Raw genomic sequence first — 18619 nt, forward strand, 5'->3', positions numbered from 1 at the left:
AAATTAACAGGCTGTGCATAAAGACGCAGAATTGTCTGACAGGCTCGCAGAGCTCTCAAAATCCCCTTTCCGTCTGATTCCTGGTAGCACAGGCTGTAGTGCTCTTATATTTGATTTCCCCGCGTGTATTGTTTTCCAAGACGACATCTACGCAAAGGGATCTCGCAGCACGTTGCCGTTGCCAGTGCAGGAGCGTTCAGAGGAAAGAGAAAGGATCTCTCTTTCTAAACAATCCTGGTTTATTTATTTTTTATTGGTCTGTTAGCAGATGTTGAAGTAGTTCAGGGCACAATGGAAACATGCGCTTTCAATAGGGTTATGGTAAGTAGCAAAGTACACAATGAAACAAGCAATTGGGAGGGGGGGTTTGGCCAGGCCAGTGGGGTTTTTTTGCCTTCCTCCCCCCCCTTGTGTGTGTCTATGTAGTTGAATTTAGAATTAAAAGAAGTGCTTGATCTTTATATATTGAAATCCTCAGCGTGCGGAGTGACAGCATGAGCCAGAAGAGAAAACCATGGCCCCATGTGGTGTGAAAAAAGGAACAGCAGTTTAAGTGCTGGAAAGTTGAAAGAGAACTAACCTCCTTGTTCTTGTAGTCAAGGAAAGTGGCTGTTTTGTGCTTTTGTATTGAAGCATAGCATATGTGCCTCAGTTTGACAAAAAGCCTCTTGAGTCAAAGCAACCCTAGTCCTGTGTGCTGATCCAAAGCGAAGGCCGTGATAATGAGGGACGGGCTCTCAGGAAGCAGTGAGTAGATAATACTACATAAGTGGAGAATTCTGTGCGCCGTTTTCGACATTCTACTTAATGCAAGTCGCAGCCACGGTGAATCGCTTGCCATACAGCTGAAATGGGCCATTAGCTATCAGGGAAAATTGTCTTTGCTACTTTCAGCAGATGGAGCAAATATTTTACAAAGCAATTTTACATACGAAAAACATTTGTGTTTCTTGGTAATGGCGGCTGTTTTACATGATGTTACCTTCTATCAGAACATACTTTTCCAGCTCGTGGAAGGCACAATTGGCACTTTTTAATTTTGAAATTTGCAGTTAACAGTGAAACGCCTGGGCTTTAAATCAGGTTGCAAACTTTAAGTAGAAAAGGGTATTCAGCGTATCGCTTCCAAAAACGTTCCAATTTTTATAAACCTCTCAAATTGTTTTAAGTGCAGTAGATTGTGCTGGCCCTGGCTGAATTAGAAAAAAACCATCAAATCGGTTTAGTTTGCAAAAGAGGAGATAATGAAAGTTCTTTGGACAGTCAGACAGCAGCTACTGGACTCCTCCTATGTTGCCGTGTTCGCTGGGGTCGCTGAGAACGTAAGCTAGGCTGGGCCGACTCACGTCAAGGCAGCCGGAATAAGTTATCAGAGCTCCACTGCTCACAGTATGAAGGATAAACTGTACAAATGGTATCAATCGTCGTAGTGCTGTGGAAGTGGCATAAATTGCCGTAGCTTCATTGACTTCAGCAGAGACGCGGCAGTTTGTATCGCTGAGGATCTGTCTGCTGATTTCATTCTTCTCTGGCCCAGTCAGCTTTACTTATTCGGAGTTACTGTCTTCACTCTTTTGCTTGCAAGGTCTAAATAATTTCCTTTCTATCTGATTTTTAGCTAAAAAGCCCTCGGTCTTTCTCATGCATTCTTCTCTGCAGCCTCTTTGTCTCCCCCGGTCCTTCTTCCTATTTCTAAGGCTATTTCTTCTTTCTGTTTATTTACTTATATTCTCAACAGGCTTTGCTTTGCTGACCAATCTGTCTCGAGTAGGTTTCCTGCCGGTGCCTTCGACATATGCCACATTTGGTCTGAATTTTTTGTTGTGACTGCCGTTCTGAGAAAGCCTTTCAACATTCAGCTAGCAGAAGGGTGAGAAATTATTGTATATCTAGGGGGAAAAGGTGTATATATATTTTCTTCATGCTTATTCATTGATACAGAAAGGTGCAAAACAGATCTGGATAGATTTAAAGGTTTCTATATGACGTAAACGGTACGTGGGCTGCTCCTTTTTTACTGGTACTAAGAAACATCAGCTGAAAGATTTGAACAAATGCTCCTCTTTTCCATTGAGCCTATGTTTCTGAATTGGTTTGGGCCACATCAAGAGATAAGCATTGGTAAGCTCTGCTGGAGATACCGTCCAATTTAAATGAAATTAGCCTACCGAGCACTGATCTTTTTAAAAGGTTTGACTTCATAAGTGAATGTTGGATCCAGGCTCGAATTTGCCTACTAAAACTCCCTATAATCAGGATTATTGCCTTTTTAGAGCTTACAGTTGCAAAAAACCTTCAACTAGAATTCCAGGTGCTGATCCTTAAAAAGCGGTTGCCTGATTCCCTTCCATGAACACCTTGATTATCTGGGTATTGCTTGTTACAAGCACTGTTATGTTGGGTTTGATCTTGCAAGAACATTTTTCAGATTTTCTTGAATCAGTTATTTCTTTAAAAGCCCCATCTTCTTTCTGCGAGGCGACTGGTTTTGATGCCCGCATCCCCCCCAGTTGGCGAGTGCTGGGAGTGCTTTGAACTCCAAGATGCTCCTGAGCCAGGCACTGTGCTCCCACGTTGCCCTAACAGACATTCCGAGTTCAGCCCGCGCCCAAGTCCCCTTCGACTTCTATTTGACCTTATTTTAAGCAAGCTTCACGGGGTCTGTCGAGGAAGTACCACAACAGCCTCGCGTGTCTAATGTCCATCGTATGGACAGCGAAGGGCAGCGTGTGATGCTGCTAATGTATAGATGAGGTAAATGGAGCCGCTGTGTCTTACCAGCAGCCTCCCCTTGTGAGCCGGGTAAGCGTGCCCTTCGGTACACTTCAAAGTTTGGAGGTTCTGCTTGATTTTGCACCCAGTTAGGGAGCTTGCTTTCACAGCCGTGTGTAGTTCTCCAAAACAACTCTGTCTAAAAAGCGACACAGCTATCCCCAGCGCTGTTCCATGGAGCTGGCGTGGCTGCCCTCACATCCCTCGGAACTGCTGCAATAGAAAATTGTGTCCCGGTTTATGTGCCCATAGATTAATTTTTACTAATTCCAGCTTGCTTACAGCACTCTTGAATGCTTCTACGCATCCAGCATGGATTATTGTTGGTTTTTTTTTCCCCCCAGTAATTTATCAAAAGCTTTCAGGCAGCCATTGCACAGCTCTTCTTTTGTTTGTTTGGGTTTATATTTCCGTTTCACTCACGCAATACCTGAAGTCATTAGATCTCGGGGATGAGGCTCAGTGTGACAGGGGTATCGCTGGATGCACTGACAGGTGCAAACTGATTTGTAGGTCAGCGACTCCATGACATCCATCACAGCTCAGATTCTCTCCGAAGCTGCGTTTATTTTCACTGTGCAACGAACCACCTGATCTTGTGACTCCTTGTCTTAGCCATATTTCAACGCAAATACAAACCAAGACAAGGCCAACTGATATTTGCTCACTGTGCTGTTGTTTTAGTCAGCTGAGCTATCAAAAACCTAAATTCCTCCTTGCTCTTAGGGGTTGTGAGGAAACGAGCAGTGGAAGACCTGAATCTGGGTAAATTCTGAACGTGGATCTCACGTTTTACACGGTCCTTTGTTTTTGCCATAAGGTTAGGGTTGCGGTGCTTAGTATATTGATGTATTTAGTCTATTGACTAAAAGCATTTTTTAATCTTCTTCTGAGAGGTTTAAAGTCAACAACATACTTTTCTCCTTAGTGCATGTGATAGGAGCCCACATAGCCCAGAGCAGCATCATTATCTAAGCACCTCAGTATTTTTCAAGGCATTTTTTTTCCTCAGTTCCATGTGAGGTAGGACAGCAATCGTCCCGCTTTCATGGCTGGACAGCTGAGGCACAGACAGCAAGTCACCTTCCCAAAGTCTCACCGGCAGACTGCATTCAGGAACAAGACACATCCAGGTCTCCTACACACAAAGTTGATGCCCCGGTCATTGGCCCGTCCTCCTCCTTCTGGTAGATAACTCGCAGTAAGCTGATTTTGAATTTGTATTTTTGGTTATGTCACATGTGCCTCTTGACAAAGCCCAGCTCTTCAAACCCACTGGTCTGGAAAAAAAATTAAATGTATATATTCCCTCCTCCTTCTATGTTAGCCATACGGCTTTATCACGGTCCTTCAGAGCTCAAGATAATATGATTGTGGTTTAGGACACTGCCAAGATCAGAGGACAGTTGGTCATCTTCTGAAGCACGGGATGCTGAAGAGAGAGGACGTAAAACGGAAGCAAAGAGACCCAGGGGAAGCAGGCAAATGCTTATGAAGCAGGAAGAAAAGGAGCCTGAAGCAATAGAGTCAGGGTCCTTGCACTTTATATGCTTGTGTACTTCTGGGACATTTTTGAACAGTAAAAGCCATGCAGTTAGTGTCTGTATTTAATGGGGTTGTTTTGTGTGTGTGATAATACAGTAAAGAATTTGAAACTAGGAGGAAGCTAGTTTATCTCCTACAGTATGGTTAGTCAAATTCCACCAAAGATAGAGGCACAAATACACTAGTGAATTTATGTTAGAGATTGGAGAGTGTAAAAGGATAGCTCCTGCTTTAGAAATGCTTTTGGTTGATTATTCCTCTTTTTTTTTTTTTTCTTTAATAACTAAAGGGTGTTTGGGCTGATATAACGGCTTAAACATCGAATCAGTTTTTTCTGGCATATGTGACTATTTCAATACGCTCGGTTTCAAAATATAAACAACGTAGAAGTTATTGACTGCTGGTATTGATCCCGAAGCAGTTACCAAGTGCTTAGCATTTTCAGTTGCCAGATCAAATTATTGATACAAATTATAATGAAATAGATGCTCTACTGAAGGGGGGGGGGATTGTCTTTCAGAGGAGGACAGCTTTTGATAGGAGGGAAGAGTAGTAAGCAGAAAAATTAAAAAAGGCTTCCTGACTGTGGGTAAACAGTAACCACATTTTTTTTTTTTTTTTTTGCCTGTTGGAGGCCTGGTTTTTAATCACCCCACAAGCAGTTTTCATTTCTGTAGTAAAATTGCTTGTGGTTCTATTTAATTTGTTTCTGCAGGAGCCAGCTTTGGTGAAGATCTCCCAGGAGCTGCCGGGCCTTTTAGCACAGCACGTACAGCCAGTCAATGAGAAACGATTCCCTACATGGGAAAAATTCCTCCAAACATTTCTTAGTCAAGGTAAATAAGACTGCAAAGTCGCTGTTAAGTGTTATAAGGAGTAATTATACCATATTGTATGCCATATTCTTGTTAGTCTTGGGCCCATTTAAATATTTATCTGCCTTTCTTTCTCCATTATGCTTCAGATGTTCATTTACAAATGAATTATAGGCAACTATTCTATCATTCATATGCCCTATCCAAGCATTTAACCTATATTCATCGAGGATTACCTTTCTCACATGATTCTGAGCCAATAAGCACCAACTCCTTAATCCTGGGTTACTCTACTGGAGGCTGTCACGGTTGGCAAAAGGGCTTTAGGGCATGCTAGCGTGTGAGTTTGCACATAGGTAAATGTGAGGATATTTCATATTTGTTGGGTGTTGGCGAGCAAACCTCCGCGAGGCTTGCTTTTCCCTCCCACAGGAGCAGGAAGGGAGCTGTATGTAAACTCTGGATGCCGCATACATACGTTGCGTAAAGTCAAGCGTGCTCATAACCTTTAGCTGGCTTGGAGAAGAGCTGAGCTTTCTCCCCAGTTTTTGCCTTCCAGGCAGGTGGTGTTGCCACTGAGGATCCGTAATGCAATGCCGTATTGTCCCTTACGGCACGTTGGCACAGACTCCTCGTTAGACCTCTGCCGTGCTCTTTCTCGCCCTCCAACCAAAAGAATAGGAACAAGTTCCAATCTGAGAGCTGGATAGTGGTGTTTGCATCGTGCCGAGCCCTCAGCAGGGCTTCCTGCATTAAACCCGCTCACGGCACCTTTGGATCGAAGCTGGCCAGTACCCAGCTGGCCCAGAGCTCCGAAGTGAGCCCATGTTTGTCCGTAAGAGGCAGTGCAGATAAAACCCTTGTCTAATCACTGCAGATCAGCATATCTGTGAGCGGGCTTTGCTCGGGCACGTTAGCATCCTGTACTTGCGTGCCAGATTTCGGATGGAAAAGAGGCGGTGTTTGTGGTTGGGTGGTACATTTCTGTGGTGATTTTGCCCTGCTGTTGTTTTGTATTATATAAAATGGATATATATGTTTCATACATTTCTTTATCTGTGGAAGAGAGAAGGATGATTCAAGGCTTTGAAAGTATTTTTTTGAAAAATAATACCAGTTAACATATATAGTACCAAATTTTATTAGATATTAGTTTACACTAAATGAGTTATGGCGTTATATGCAGTAAAAAGGCAAATCCAGAATGCCAGCCAGTTTTCTTTGCAGTTTTCCTACGGACAGCCTTGCTAGAAGCTGCCACCTACAAGCCTACACACCAAACTCCTCACGTGGATGAGTACCAAAAAGCAGACTACTTGTCTCAGACCATTGTCTGGATGGGAATTTCCAAGATCAGCTCACAGCAGGAGGTCCCACTCCCCCGAGGTCCCAACTTTGCGTTTCACCTGCTATTCTGGGCCTGGCCTTTAGCTGGGCTGTAGGACAGCCCAGCATTCATTCATATGATCCAAGAGCACATTTCTCCTGTCAGATATACGATATATCCAGTTTGGAACTGCTTCCAAAGCATCTGCAGCTCAAAAGCCACCGTTGAACTGTGCAGTGCTCTAGAAGATGAGATACCCTCTTTCTCTTCTGAGAGATTCATGGGCTCTAGCTATGCTGCTCCCATTACATTTATTTACTTGCTGTATCTCCGTAGCAGTCCTCCCTGCAATGTCTGAGCACAATAGGAGCTGGATTGTTTCATTCTGTGCACTCTGAAGAGCATCACATGTGAATTTGATTACTAGCCTAACAGCTAACTCGTTTCTTACTAGGTGGTGTGATAGAAGCCTTCCCGCTCTCAGAAAATGTCACAAACCTGACGGTGGATATGCTGATAGAGCCAACGGGCAAGATAAAAATAGTGTCGTCTGGAGACCAGCTCCATGCTGACGGTCCTTTGCGATCATCTGGCACTACCATTCCACAGTGTTCTGTTGATCCAGCAGTGCTTAATTCACTCTGCTTAAAAATTGGAGAAACGTGTAAATCTAAAGGAGTGCTTGGCTACTTCTCTGTTGATTTTGTGACTTTCACCCATCCACAAACGATGGAGCAGCAGGTGAGTGGGGCAGATTAGATACTTCCTACTGTCCCCCCGAGATCAAGAAATGCCTGCTTTCCGACTTGATAAGCTGAGTGATAAGAAAATAATATTTTAATTTCTTCTAATGACTCTTCTTTCCCTAAAATAAGTGCATTCTGCATTAAGCTAGTGATTACAGATGGTGGACTTATGGCTAAGGTGATTATTTTAGTTTCACAGTGTTCTGTATCTCTTGTATTTTGCTCTGTAGTAATAGTTACAGGGGTTATTGTACTCTTTTGAGTAACCCAGAGTCTGTAAGAATGCAGATCTGAGGTTTGAAGGTGAATCTAAGGAAGAAGGGGATATTGGCAATTTCTTACAGCAAATAGTACGGTAGCGATGAACAGTTTGGTGCATACAGTAATGGCTAATCTAAGCAGAGAGAGGTAACGGGAAGCAGTCCAGTTGTTATATCTCAGGAAGTTACAGCCCTGGGCCAGCAGTTGCTGTCTCTGAGCCGGTACGGAACAGCTGGCTGCGGGACATCAGCTCGTTGTGAAGGAAAAGAAAAATATGCTCATTCAAACCGCTTTGGCTCGTGGTCCAAGAGAAGAATTTACTGCAGGAAAGATGGATGTGATCTCTCGGTGGATAAAAAAAATCATCCCCCAGGAGCCAAGTACAGACTGAGTTGAGTGTGTGTCATATGACAGTGCGCGTGGGTAGCGATATTGTTGCAGGATTGAAGTGAACCCACACTGCTTCCCAGGTGTAGGGCCTGGCGGCAGTGAACGCAGTCCACCTCCACCATCTCACCCGAGGGGCAGTAACTTCTTAAAATGTGCTCTTGCAATAGCTTAAGCTGTTTATCTCTAGCATAAAGGTTCCTGTGGAATTCCCTCTGTAGATCCCTGTCCTAACGAGTCTTCCATGCGGCTGCATCGGCTCCTGAGTGTTTTTCTCAGGGCCCTTTTGGTCTATCAAAGCTCTGGGGCCTCCTGCATGCCTGCTGCCAAAAGTAGCACGTGAGGGCAGAGCAGCGCGAGGCACCATTCCCGCTCCCATCCCACAGCCTGAGGCCACGCGCCGCTTTCTGCCGCAGCGCCAACGTGCGCACAGTTAGGCTGTTCGCTTTAGAGTATTTGGGAATACTTTAGCAGAAGATCAGCAGATCCAGGGACTGTGTGACTCACTGTGAAACTCAGCTTTACCCTAGCGTCTGGCAGCGTGTCATCCTTCCTCCAGTCCTGAAAACATCCTCCTGTGGGCACATTAACTGCAGGCACAGGTTGCACTAATGTGGGAGGAGATGGGCAGCCTTTTGGGGAGCCTAGACTGAAGAATACAGCATTTTAAAGAATGATGTTCCAAGTTTAACACCTTGAACTACGTAGAAAGGAAAATGCTGCTGGGAAGCCCGCGTAGTTCTGGAGTGCTGGAGCACAGTGTGGCTCACACTGGGCATAACTGGGCAGAATGGGAGGGACTAAATAAAGGCTTTCTCATGGAATCCTGCCCAGGAGAGTCTTTTGTGCAGGTGAGTAATGGGGCCTTTTCAAAAGGTAAAAATCAGAACCCCTCAAGCCACCCTGGTCCTCCCTGCCAGAGTTTACAAGCCTATCAGCAAAAACCTCATAGTGAGCTGTATCAGAACTTCTGACAACATAAAAAGTAATATAACGAATCGGGAGGGCAGAAGGGTATTGGCTCCAGAACGGCTGTTGCCTACGAGGATGGCAGGGGAGCAGAGGAGGGGTGGCCACTGTCGCTTATAAGGCCTAACTCATCTTTCTGACCTTGTAAGCGATGGAGGATGTTGTCCCAACACGCACTGCTTTCGGTGCCAAGGAACAAATAGGTAAGAGCATGGATTTAAAGAAGCAATTTAATCTCTGACATGAATGTTGATGATCAGCCTTGGTCAGAGTTTGTAACAAAATGTTAATCTTGCTCGTTCCTCTGCTAGAGGAGCCTGGCATTTGTTTTATCTATAAGGTCAGTTTTCTTTGTCACAATGTAATCTGCTAAATTCTTTCACCAGTCGGACACTGTAAAAACCAATGAAGGGCATTATTGAATACCCTATTCTGCTTAAAAAGAAAAACGCTCTCATGAGCTTAAAAACAGCAAAGCCAGGCTTCCCATAGATTAAAGATTGAAGTTAAGTTCCGCCGTGTTCTCCAGCGGAACTCACCCTGCAGCCGTTCCTGTTGTAAGGTCCCTTTTCTCTATCCACTTCCTTATTTTAGGAATCTCATGGGAGTTTAATATCTCTGACGATTTTACCTTCTTCCAAATTTGGTTGATATTGGCCAGTAGGAATGAATCTTACGACAGGGGTACAAAGCTAAAGCATGATGCCAGACTACAACAAAAGGAAGTAAAATCTGGGTGAAGAGACTTAAGCGTTCAGTGTTCTGGTAGTGGCCCTGTGTTTGAAGTCTAAAGAAAATCAGGTAATTTTTAAAGAACATAAAATCCTTATTGTTTGTGATGGATGGTATTGTTGAGCTTACTGGGTACAACCGTACAAATTCCAAATTAGCGTATGGATACAGACGCTGATTCAAGATCTGAGCATCAAGTCTCAATTATTTCTTGTGTTTCCAATGCATCTCCTTGGTTCTTGCTCCTTGGACGTTGTTTTCTTCTATAGTGTTCAATTAGGACCTTTGCTGTTTAAAAGTGTTTTGTATTGTGTTTAAAGCCAAAGAGTCAGCATAAGGTATCTATTGGCAAACGCCGGCTCTTTGGCAGCGCTATGATAATTATATTCCATTTTAAGCTTAGAGGAGGCTTAAAATCAGGCCTTTGGTAACTGATACCACTGTAGGGTGACTGTGGTAAACCAGAGAATTGGGATAATGTTAGCTTTGAAATACAGATCACAGTTACATTTGACTCCCGAAACGTATTTACCCAGGCATTGTAATTAGAACTGCGGATAAGCCATATTGGACAACTTCCATGTAAAGTTGCTTTAAAAAGATTAAGGGATGACATTCTCAACCACCGAGGTCAATGGGAGTTTTGCCAATCGCTTCATTCAAGCCAGGAGTTCACTGAAACGCAGAAATGCTCCCTAGATTGCTAAGGCGGTGACGTTTCCTGGCAGGAACAAGGACATGTTAAACCAGTCAGGGTTTCTTGCGGTCCCTTATTATTCCTGTCTGTTCCGTCTTGGTTTTTTTCCCTTGTTTCCAATTGATTCTACCTCAATATTTCCTACGTTCGTCAGCATGTACCACAACTTTAACATTATTTAAGCACAGGTTTTTAAATTTAACTGGATGTAGAGGCAATTAATGATGCCATCTGTCTTGCGAGAGAGAGATTGCACAAAAGATTGTGCTCCTGTAAGCACTATTTTTTTGGCAAACAAGAAATCCTATTAGACTCTCAGAACATTTGCTCACTAATTTCAAAAGTGCCCACTTTAATGCAGTAGCTGAAAGGCTCGGAGACGTCTCCTGGAAGTACAGTATACTTAGGCATTCTTTCAAAGTTATAATTTACAGAAAATATCAACCGATACATGATATTTTCAGTAAAACTAAAAATTAAATATATCATTGAACATCTGTTACCAATACGGTCTGAGTATTTAAATACTTAAAAATCCCTGAAACGTTCATAGAGTTACACACTACATAAATACAACTCTTTAAGAAATGTGAAGGGCCAAATAAGTGGAAACATATTTCTGCCTTTGCGGACTGAGCAGCTGTACGCCGCAATCCGCGGCTTCACACATACTTGCCCCACGCGCTCGTGCGAAGGGGGCTCCAGAGCAAAGAAATGCATGTACTTTGAGTTTCAGGCTCTTCATCTGAAAGCTTGTAAAAATCTATACGTTGTAAGCGTAAAATTGATTTTGATATGAACAACGGAGCATCGCTTGTGCTTTTGAAGATCGCTACTGTTAGCGACTACTGTCCTTCAATATGCTTTTGTCACATCGCTGCGTTCCTTTGGAGCACAAAGAGACTCTGTGAGATGGGTAAGGAAGAGCGCACGTCTGTTGAACACACGTCAATGAACGGGAAGCCAGAGTGAACGCAGAAATGAGACAGTAATCTCTACGTGGGTCACTGCAGAGCTTTGTGCCCATCACGGACACAGCTGTATCTTCACTCTCTTGTGGTCTACGCTGACCAAAAGGTGACTAGAGGGGTGCTGTCCCCAGGCCTAGAGGAGCTGGGCAATGCTGTAACCTTTCAGATGTAAGGTACGCTGCCTCATATTTCCACTGGGCTTTCCGTGTGCTCCTACTCGCTACCCAAGTCTCTCCCAGCTCCCCTTCCCTCATCCTCGCAGCTTTTCAGTCTGTCACTGCGTGCACGGTCCTAGCTGGCCTGTTTGCCGCTGCTTCGACGTCCAGCGAGTAATTCAGAGGCATCTACGGATTGTATCGCCCTCCACCTACATATAGCTCTTCCTGAAATCACGATAGGACTAGAGGAGGTTGCAGTTGGCAACCAACAGCACTGAGGGTAGTGCCCGTAGGAGCATCTAACTCCTGTCTGACAGCCTTCACACCTGTCTGTCCTGCGGTCTACTGCGCTTTGTACTTCATTTCTTGCATGTTGTTGTTTATTTCCTGTATAACTCCGAGGCTAAGACCAGATTCGCAGCGCTGGGTTAGCTGAGGAAGGCGGCAAGGCCGAGCCTGCCGCCGCCTGCGTCGCGCTTTGCACCGCCCAGCCCGGAGTGCAGCGTGGGGCTGAGCACGGCCGAGGCACCCGTGGGATTACGCGTCGGTCGCCACAAGCCGCCTGGCTGTGAGCGCACCGGCAGGGACCTGAGGGGCAGAGGAAGCTGGGGACTTGACACAATCCTCTGTTTGCCTTGGGAATCTGTTGCTGTCTTGGTTACAAGCATCTGTGATTTGCTCCCGAGGGAAAGGGAGATGGAGATATGCTGTTTTCACTGTCTTGGGGGAGAAAATGGAGGAGAAAAAGTAGGAGCATGACTTGGACTGAATCGCTTCTGATTCCCACTCTATTCTCCAAGGCTGATCTGTAAGAGCAAGGCCTTGACCCTTCAAAGTGAAGTCTTGCACAGTATTGACTGACTGCTGCTCAGATCCCAACTCGTCAAGGAGCTGCACCCAAATAAGTCCATTTAATTGAGTGGGACTGCTTGACTGCATAAACTTACTTCCATCCATAGATTTGCGGACAGATAATTTGGAGAAGCAGGGTCATAAGTCACCTTTTTCATTGGTCTGATAGCTTACCCAGCCCCATACCTCTTGCAGCAGTAGGGAGAGAGCACTGGATTAAGTTCAGTCTGGGCGCGGGGAAATAGATGAGAACGTACCAAAAGGAGAAATACAGAGCTGGGCAGGTTTAGGTGGGTGTTCTCCCTCCGTTCCAGTGGCTTAGAAAGACCCTGAGGAGGATGGCTTCGGGGCTGCCAGCCAGCAACGGCCACGCAGGCAGGTCTGGGGCTAGGAGGGGAGAGCGCAGATGGCTCTGAAGCCCATCGGTCCGCTCCGGCGTTACAGTTTAGTTAAGGCTTCGAGGGGTGCTCGCAGTGGGACATGTCCTTCTGTATTCACATGAGCGTTTCAGATTTCTCCAGACAGAACGTAGCATCTTCTGTGTGTCATTTTCAAACGAGCCACGGTGTTTTCATTAACCATCTTCCCGTCTTACATTCAGCAGGATAGAGGTCAAGGCCAGCTCTAGGGCCCTAAAATGTCAGGTTTCGGGCCAGCACCAAACCATCCCAGCAGCTGCCACGAGATGGCAGCCGGATAAGATCCTGCCTGCAATCGCCGCTGCGATAATCAATTCTATTGCGAATTTTAAAAGTCATAAAAGAAGCTCTTTTTTCAGCGCCCAAGTTGCATTAATATTTTACTAATTGACATTTTTACGGTGTCATTCAACTGCTTCTTTAAAAATAGCAGGTGCGCTCTTTACAATAACGCAGGCGTCAATACTAGATGCAGATAAAACAGTTAAGCTGGGGAAAGAAAAGCTATAATTTAGTAACTCTTTAAGAATTTATGGTTTTTTCTCAAGTTTACATTTTAAAGCTGAAGCACTTTTATGGCAGTTGTAAAGAATTACACTGTAATTGTGACTTTATCCACTTGAGATGCCTTTACCACGAAGCACAGGCTCTTAAGCCTTGCATGCTGACGGGGAGCGTCTCCTGGCAGCGCTCGGCAGCCTGTGTAAAAGGGAGCAATTCCAGACCTCAGCGTATTTCCTCGGACAAAACAGCCAGTAAGTCTTGCAGGATGCATTTCCAACTAAGTTTTTTTCCAGTGGTGGGATTCTGCAAAGTCATACTCTGTGCTTTGCTTAGCTTAGTCTAAAACCACTCGTAAGACTATCTAAAATCTTAACTACTGCTTCTGCTTTTTTTTTAAGCCATGAGTCATAATAGAACCCCAGATCTGATTATCTTTGAACTTTCACTTGTTTGAAAAATCGTATATCAGTTCTAGATTTTACCAGTGAGCTCTGTTCCAGCTTAATTTCTGAATACATAAGTGTCCTGGAAGTCCCAAAACCTCAAGTTAAAGCTCCTTATGTTATGCTAATTTCCCATGCAGTCCTATCAGGGTGTGACACCTATGATGGTAAATACCTACGATTGCATACATGCCCTTATTCTGTATCCTCAGAAAATGAGGAGGGCCTCAAGTAATATATATCTGTTAATCTGTATGATGATATCATTCTTTATCTTTACTTAAACATGACCCTTGCACAGGCGGCCTTCTAACAGCTCCTGACTTACTGGAGGAGATTATAATTTTATCTGGTTATTAACTGCCTGACCTCCACAGCCATTGCTTTATAGACTATGGAAATATATTCATAAAATAAAATTTTAAAAAATAATTTTAAAACCCCTACAGAGCACCATGGCTCAGGTTTTCAAGGCATTCCAGAAGCTTTTGGTACCCAGTTTCTATTGCTTCAAAGGAAAACCTGTTGCAATCCAATAGATGTTACTGGAGAGCTGTACCTCTAGTTCAGGACTTTCCTGCCCAAACTGATAAGCAGGTCTGATGCTTCGTTGGTCCTGCCTGTGCTTGGAGCTCTGTGGAGCTGTTAAAGATTATGTGCCACAAAGGTGGGGCTGGGCTGGTGTTTCTAAGAAATGCTTTCATTCGTTTTGGGTGGGGTTTTTTAATAGACTGCAGGAACAGCTGCTATTCTATGTCCTGAGACAAAGTGAAAGCCTTTAATTGATTTCAGCAGGCCCACATTTCTGCGTGTAGGGGTTTTTTTTTTTTTCAGTAAAAGCCTGCCATGGATAGAAATGCCACATCCTGCTTGGCTTACGGCTCTGTCAGCACTGAACTGGGAGGATGCTCCTCCCTCTGAAATGGGAACCTTGCCGGAAAGTGGCGTTCCTTGCTCTGCTTAACACTAAGCATTGCCAGAGACTATATCGGGATCTGTTCTTCCCTGCTTTTATCTGATCCTGTGTACTTCTTCTTTAGAGCTCCTGTGGTGCCATTCTTACCTTCCCCCCCGCCCCCGCAACTTTTGCATCGGTTTCAACTCCTTCTACACATCACAGTTTTCAAAGGCATTAATAGCGGGAGCCTGCCTGAGCTCCTTTTAGTTACGGGGGTAATGTCAAGAATGATGAGTGCCCTTTTATTGGCCGCATACAATCTAGTTCTACAAAGTATGCAGGGAACCAAAGAATCCGTGAGCGATGCTTTCAGTCCAATCCCAGCAACGGTGGGGAGCAGTGCTGGAGGTCTCTAAGCGGCGCTCCCTCCTCCTCGCACGGTGCCCCGTGCCTCCGAGCTGTTGGAGGGGCCGTCTCTGTGGAATCGGCTCTACTGCGAAGTCTCCGTCATCCTTCACAGAGACTCTTCCTTCAGCTGAAGAGTTGTGTCTCCGTTTGGGGCGACCGGTGCCACCTCTGCTAATCCTGCTTTCTCCTCCGCTGTACCCTCTTTTCTGCGCTCACCTCTTCGATACGGCTGGCCAACAGCATCAGCGCTGGAAGGAGCAGCCAAGCTGAGAGCTTCCCGTGCTCTGACGTTGTAACATGGCAAAAGAAGCAGAGGAGGCAGCAAAATAGGTATGTCGAAATTATACTGCTCAAATTGGTCCCCTACATGCGATGCGGAGCTCTTCTCGCTCTAGCATTAGATGTTTTTCTCAGTTCATGTTCCTCTCCATACCTGCTGCTGGCGGCAGCCCTAGCCACGCTGATTTAGCTGAGTGCTCGGCAAGCTAAAAAGAGCTTTCGAAGCAGTGGAAATATGTGATCTTAGCATATCTGGTACCATCGTCACAGAAAATGAGAAGTCATCAACTATGAAGGCCACCTAATTAGAGTTCTTTAGACACAGATAGAAAGGATTCTGGGGCTTTTTTCTTTATTGCAATTAATTTTAGGTCATTACACTCAAGGGACACCTGCTAACTTCAATATGGTCAACATGGGCTTCGTATGATACCCCCTTCCATTTGGGAATATATATTGATATATTATTGGTGAAAGGTGCCAGACCGACAGAGCCAGCGCACAAATGCCCACTGCCTACGTCCAGGATAAGAGCGCTATAAGCGCCTGCGTAGCTCTTGTCTTCACACGGCTCCACCAGCCAGACTCGGACCTGCCGAACTTCCAGCCCTGCTCAAAACTACCAAAACTGTTGCCTATTTCCTATAATTGTGCAAAGAGGACCTGTGAACTTCAGCAACAGGAACGAGACTTAGAAATTGTCCCATTAAGAACGTCAGTCAACTAGTTCCTAATGATCGGGCCTGCATTTGAACTAATAAAAAGGGCAAAAATTACCTATGAAAATAAAGTTAGACTCGTTTCCAGACCCTGTGTCCTTCCCGCTTCCGTAGCACTACGAAGGGGATTTAAAGGGCACTTCTGGATTTCCACAGCAAAAGGGAATCCCCTGCCAGGATAGAGCTGGAATCTTACGCCGTCTGATCCTCCTTCCTTTCTCCCCATGAGGGAGGTTCTGGGACACATCCAGGGCAGAAAGGGACACGGCCACAATGTGGTGTTCTCTGACAATCCCGAGCCAGGAGAAGACTCCCTGGGGGCGACCCCAGCTGTCACAGAGTAATGACCATTTGGCTGCTTTAACTTCTAGTAGGGGTGGTTCAGCCTCAGGCTCAGGCCCAGAACGAAAGGAGGTGGACAGGTGGCTTCCAGCCATGTTTGCCTTCCTCCCCCTTGCGCTTGTGGCGATCTACACCCTATATTTAAAAAAGAAAAAAATACGATGACTTTACCTATATGGAACGTTAACTGTGACAGGAGCTTAAGTAGGGATTTAGAGCTCTCCTTCTGTACGATGTTAGTACCGGGCAGGGGAAGGGACAGACACCTTCCTGTGTTACACAGTAGGGCCGTCAGTCCACCCTGCTGACCCTGAGCCCTTAATTTTGTAGGCAATGGTGCGAGGGCAGTTGGTCTGGGATGACGAAGCCATCTCCGAATCAACTAGTTGATACACTCTGAAAGTAAACAGGAACTACTCAAACTAGCATTTGGTTGGGTTTCATGATTTCCAGCATGAAACTTGCCCTGCTAAAATCTGCTTCTCCTCTTCGTGGTGTTACAGGCCCTTCCTTGGGGGATATCCAAGATATTCAACAGTCCCCGGTCCCCTCAGGACGCTCTGCTGCCTCTTTCTGAGGGCAAAGCTTTAACCGAGAATCTAAAATCCGACTCAAACCAGGTTCAAGACGCATTGGCTGTTACTGATTTGTTGATAATATTTATGGAAATTAATGTAACGCTTCTACAGTATGTGTTGTAGTTTATAATTACTATTCAGCGCATTGAAAAGGCTGGCACATACTGGAAAGGTACAAATCGATATGAAAGCTCCTTCCTGTCTTGCAGAAGTGATGGTAAAGAATAAATTATTGAAGAAAATTAAGCATTATAATTGGGGAATAGTCCCCTACTACTAAGTAAAGCCAGCCATTAGCATCCGATTTGCATTTTATACCATGCAGCAGGAAATATTTAAGTTGACAAATAGGATATTTAATACAGCAACAGATACTTGGCAGTTAGATATTAACAACTGTTACTGATGTGATTTATTCACCATTATAAAAAGGGCATTACTATGTGCATGCGATTCAGAAATTAACTCCAGTTTACCAAGAGGCCTCGACTGCCTGACCTCTTAATATCCTTATAATGACGCCATTTACCATTCAAAGGCTTATTCAAGTCATTCGCTGCTAGATTTGTTTTAAAGAGGTCCACTGTAGGGCAGATACTCGGGCGCGTTACCATTCCTCATTGCCGTAGTAGGCACAAGCATTTTTTCAAATGGGGAAAACTCACTGGTAAAACCACGCTTAGGTTTCTGGGGGCAGAGGAGCCTCGCGGAAGCAATACTTCTGCTACGCCCTCAGCGTGGACTGCCCTCACAAATCCTGCCTGACCTGTACGTGCTTCAGTGCTTTGAAATCTTCTGGAAGTTTACGAGGCTTTTATCGTTGCCCACAAGTGCGTCCTGCACGCGGGTGGGGTGGGGTGGGCTTCCCTCCCGCCCACCTGTGGGACACGTTCTGCTGGCAGCCCTACGGTCTCCTGGTCTGGCTCCTTGGGTAGTTACGTGAGCATAGATCCGAATTAGCATCCCAACCCCGCGGCGTGAGCGGAAGCAGAACCGTGCCGCAAGTCGTACGGTTTCCTACGTGCCGAAGCACCCGCTGTTTGATAGGCAACGGGGACGGGCTTCGCTCCACCCCTGCGATGACCAACACCTACTCCTACACATGGATTCCACGCTCCTCCTTTTACCCAGTTTAGCTTTGCTTTCTGGAACTTCTCTTTTTCTATCTCAAAATACCTATTTGCAACTCAGCCCGGTCAATGTATTTGGCCTTAATTATTCTTCAGCTGAAAAATCCAGGTGTGATATTTAGTATTTAGATAATCACCTACTTAGCGTGATACCGGCTTTACGGCTGTTGAGCTCAAATAGCTACTTTTTCTAATTGTTGCTAAAATGTTGATATTCAAGTCACTGTTCTGTCCTTAGCCTTTCCGTTGTCTCTGAAAAGTTCCTTCTGAAGTTACGTAAGAATTCTGATTGTTCCCATTTGGAAGCGGTTTATCGCTGCCAGTGATGCACCAGCACAAGGAAACCACACGTGTGCGTACCAACGTGCGTGAAAATAAAGGCGTAGATCTTCCTTCACATGATTGCCGAGTTTCACCCTTGTTGTTCTCTCTTTTTTTTTTTTTTTTTTAGTTTTAATGCACCTGTTTGTGTTTTGATTAGGTGTGGGCAACAGACCTTGACCTTTGCTATAGTGACCAGCTGGCCTTAACTCAGCTCATGTTGTACGTGACAGATGGAAATCTGGATTGTCGCTCCAGCCGCTTTGAAGTATCTCTTGGTTCAAAGAAAATGAAAAGCCAACGTATTCAGCGTGAGGAGGCAAGTGCTGTAAGCAGTGACTTGTTT

At 45.0% G+C, this 18619-nt stretch overlaps 1 protein-coding gene across 1 annotated transcript in view; it reads left to right on the forward strand.

Moving 5' to 3' along the window:
- IQCH (IQ motif containing H) overlaps positions 1 to 18619 on the forward strand; it is a 74038-nt gene that overhangs the window by 42416 nt on the left and 13003 nt on the right. The window contains exons 14-16 of the mRNA XM_075100774.1: positions 5033 to 5153; positions 6914 to 7200; positions 18434 to 18601. Coding sequence (XP_074956875.1) covers positions 5033 to 5153; positions 6914 to 7200; positions 18434 to 18601 — 576 coding nt within the window. The remainder of the gene's footprint in view (positions 1 to 5032; positions 5154 to 6913; positions 7201 to 18433; positions 18602 to 18619) is intronic.

This window comes from Phalacrocorax aristotelis, chromosome 7 (genome assembly GCF_949628215.1).
Source record: "Phalacrocorax aristotelis chromosome 7, bGulAri2.1, whole genome shotgun sequence".
Classification (NCBI taxonomy): Eukaryota; Metazoa; Chordata; class Aves; order Suliformes; family Phalacrocoracidae; genus Phalacrocorax; species Phalacrocorax aristotelis.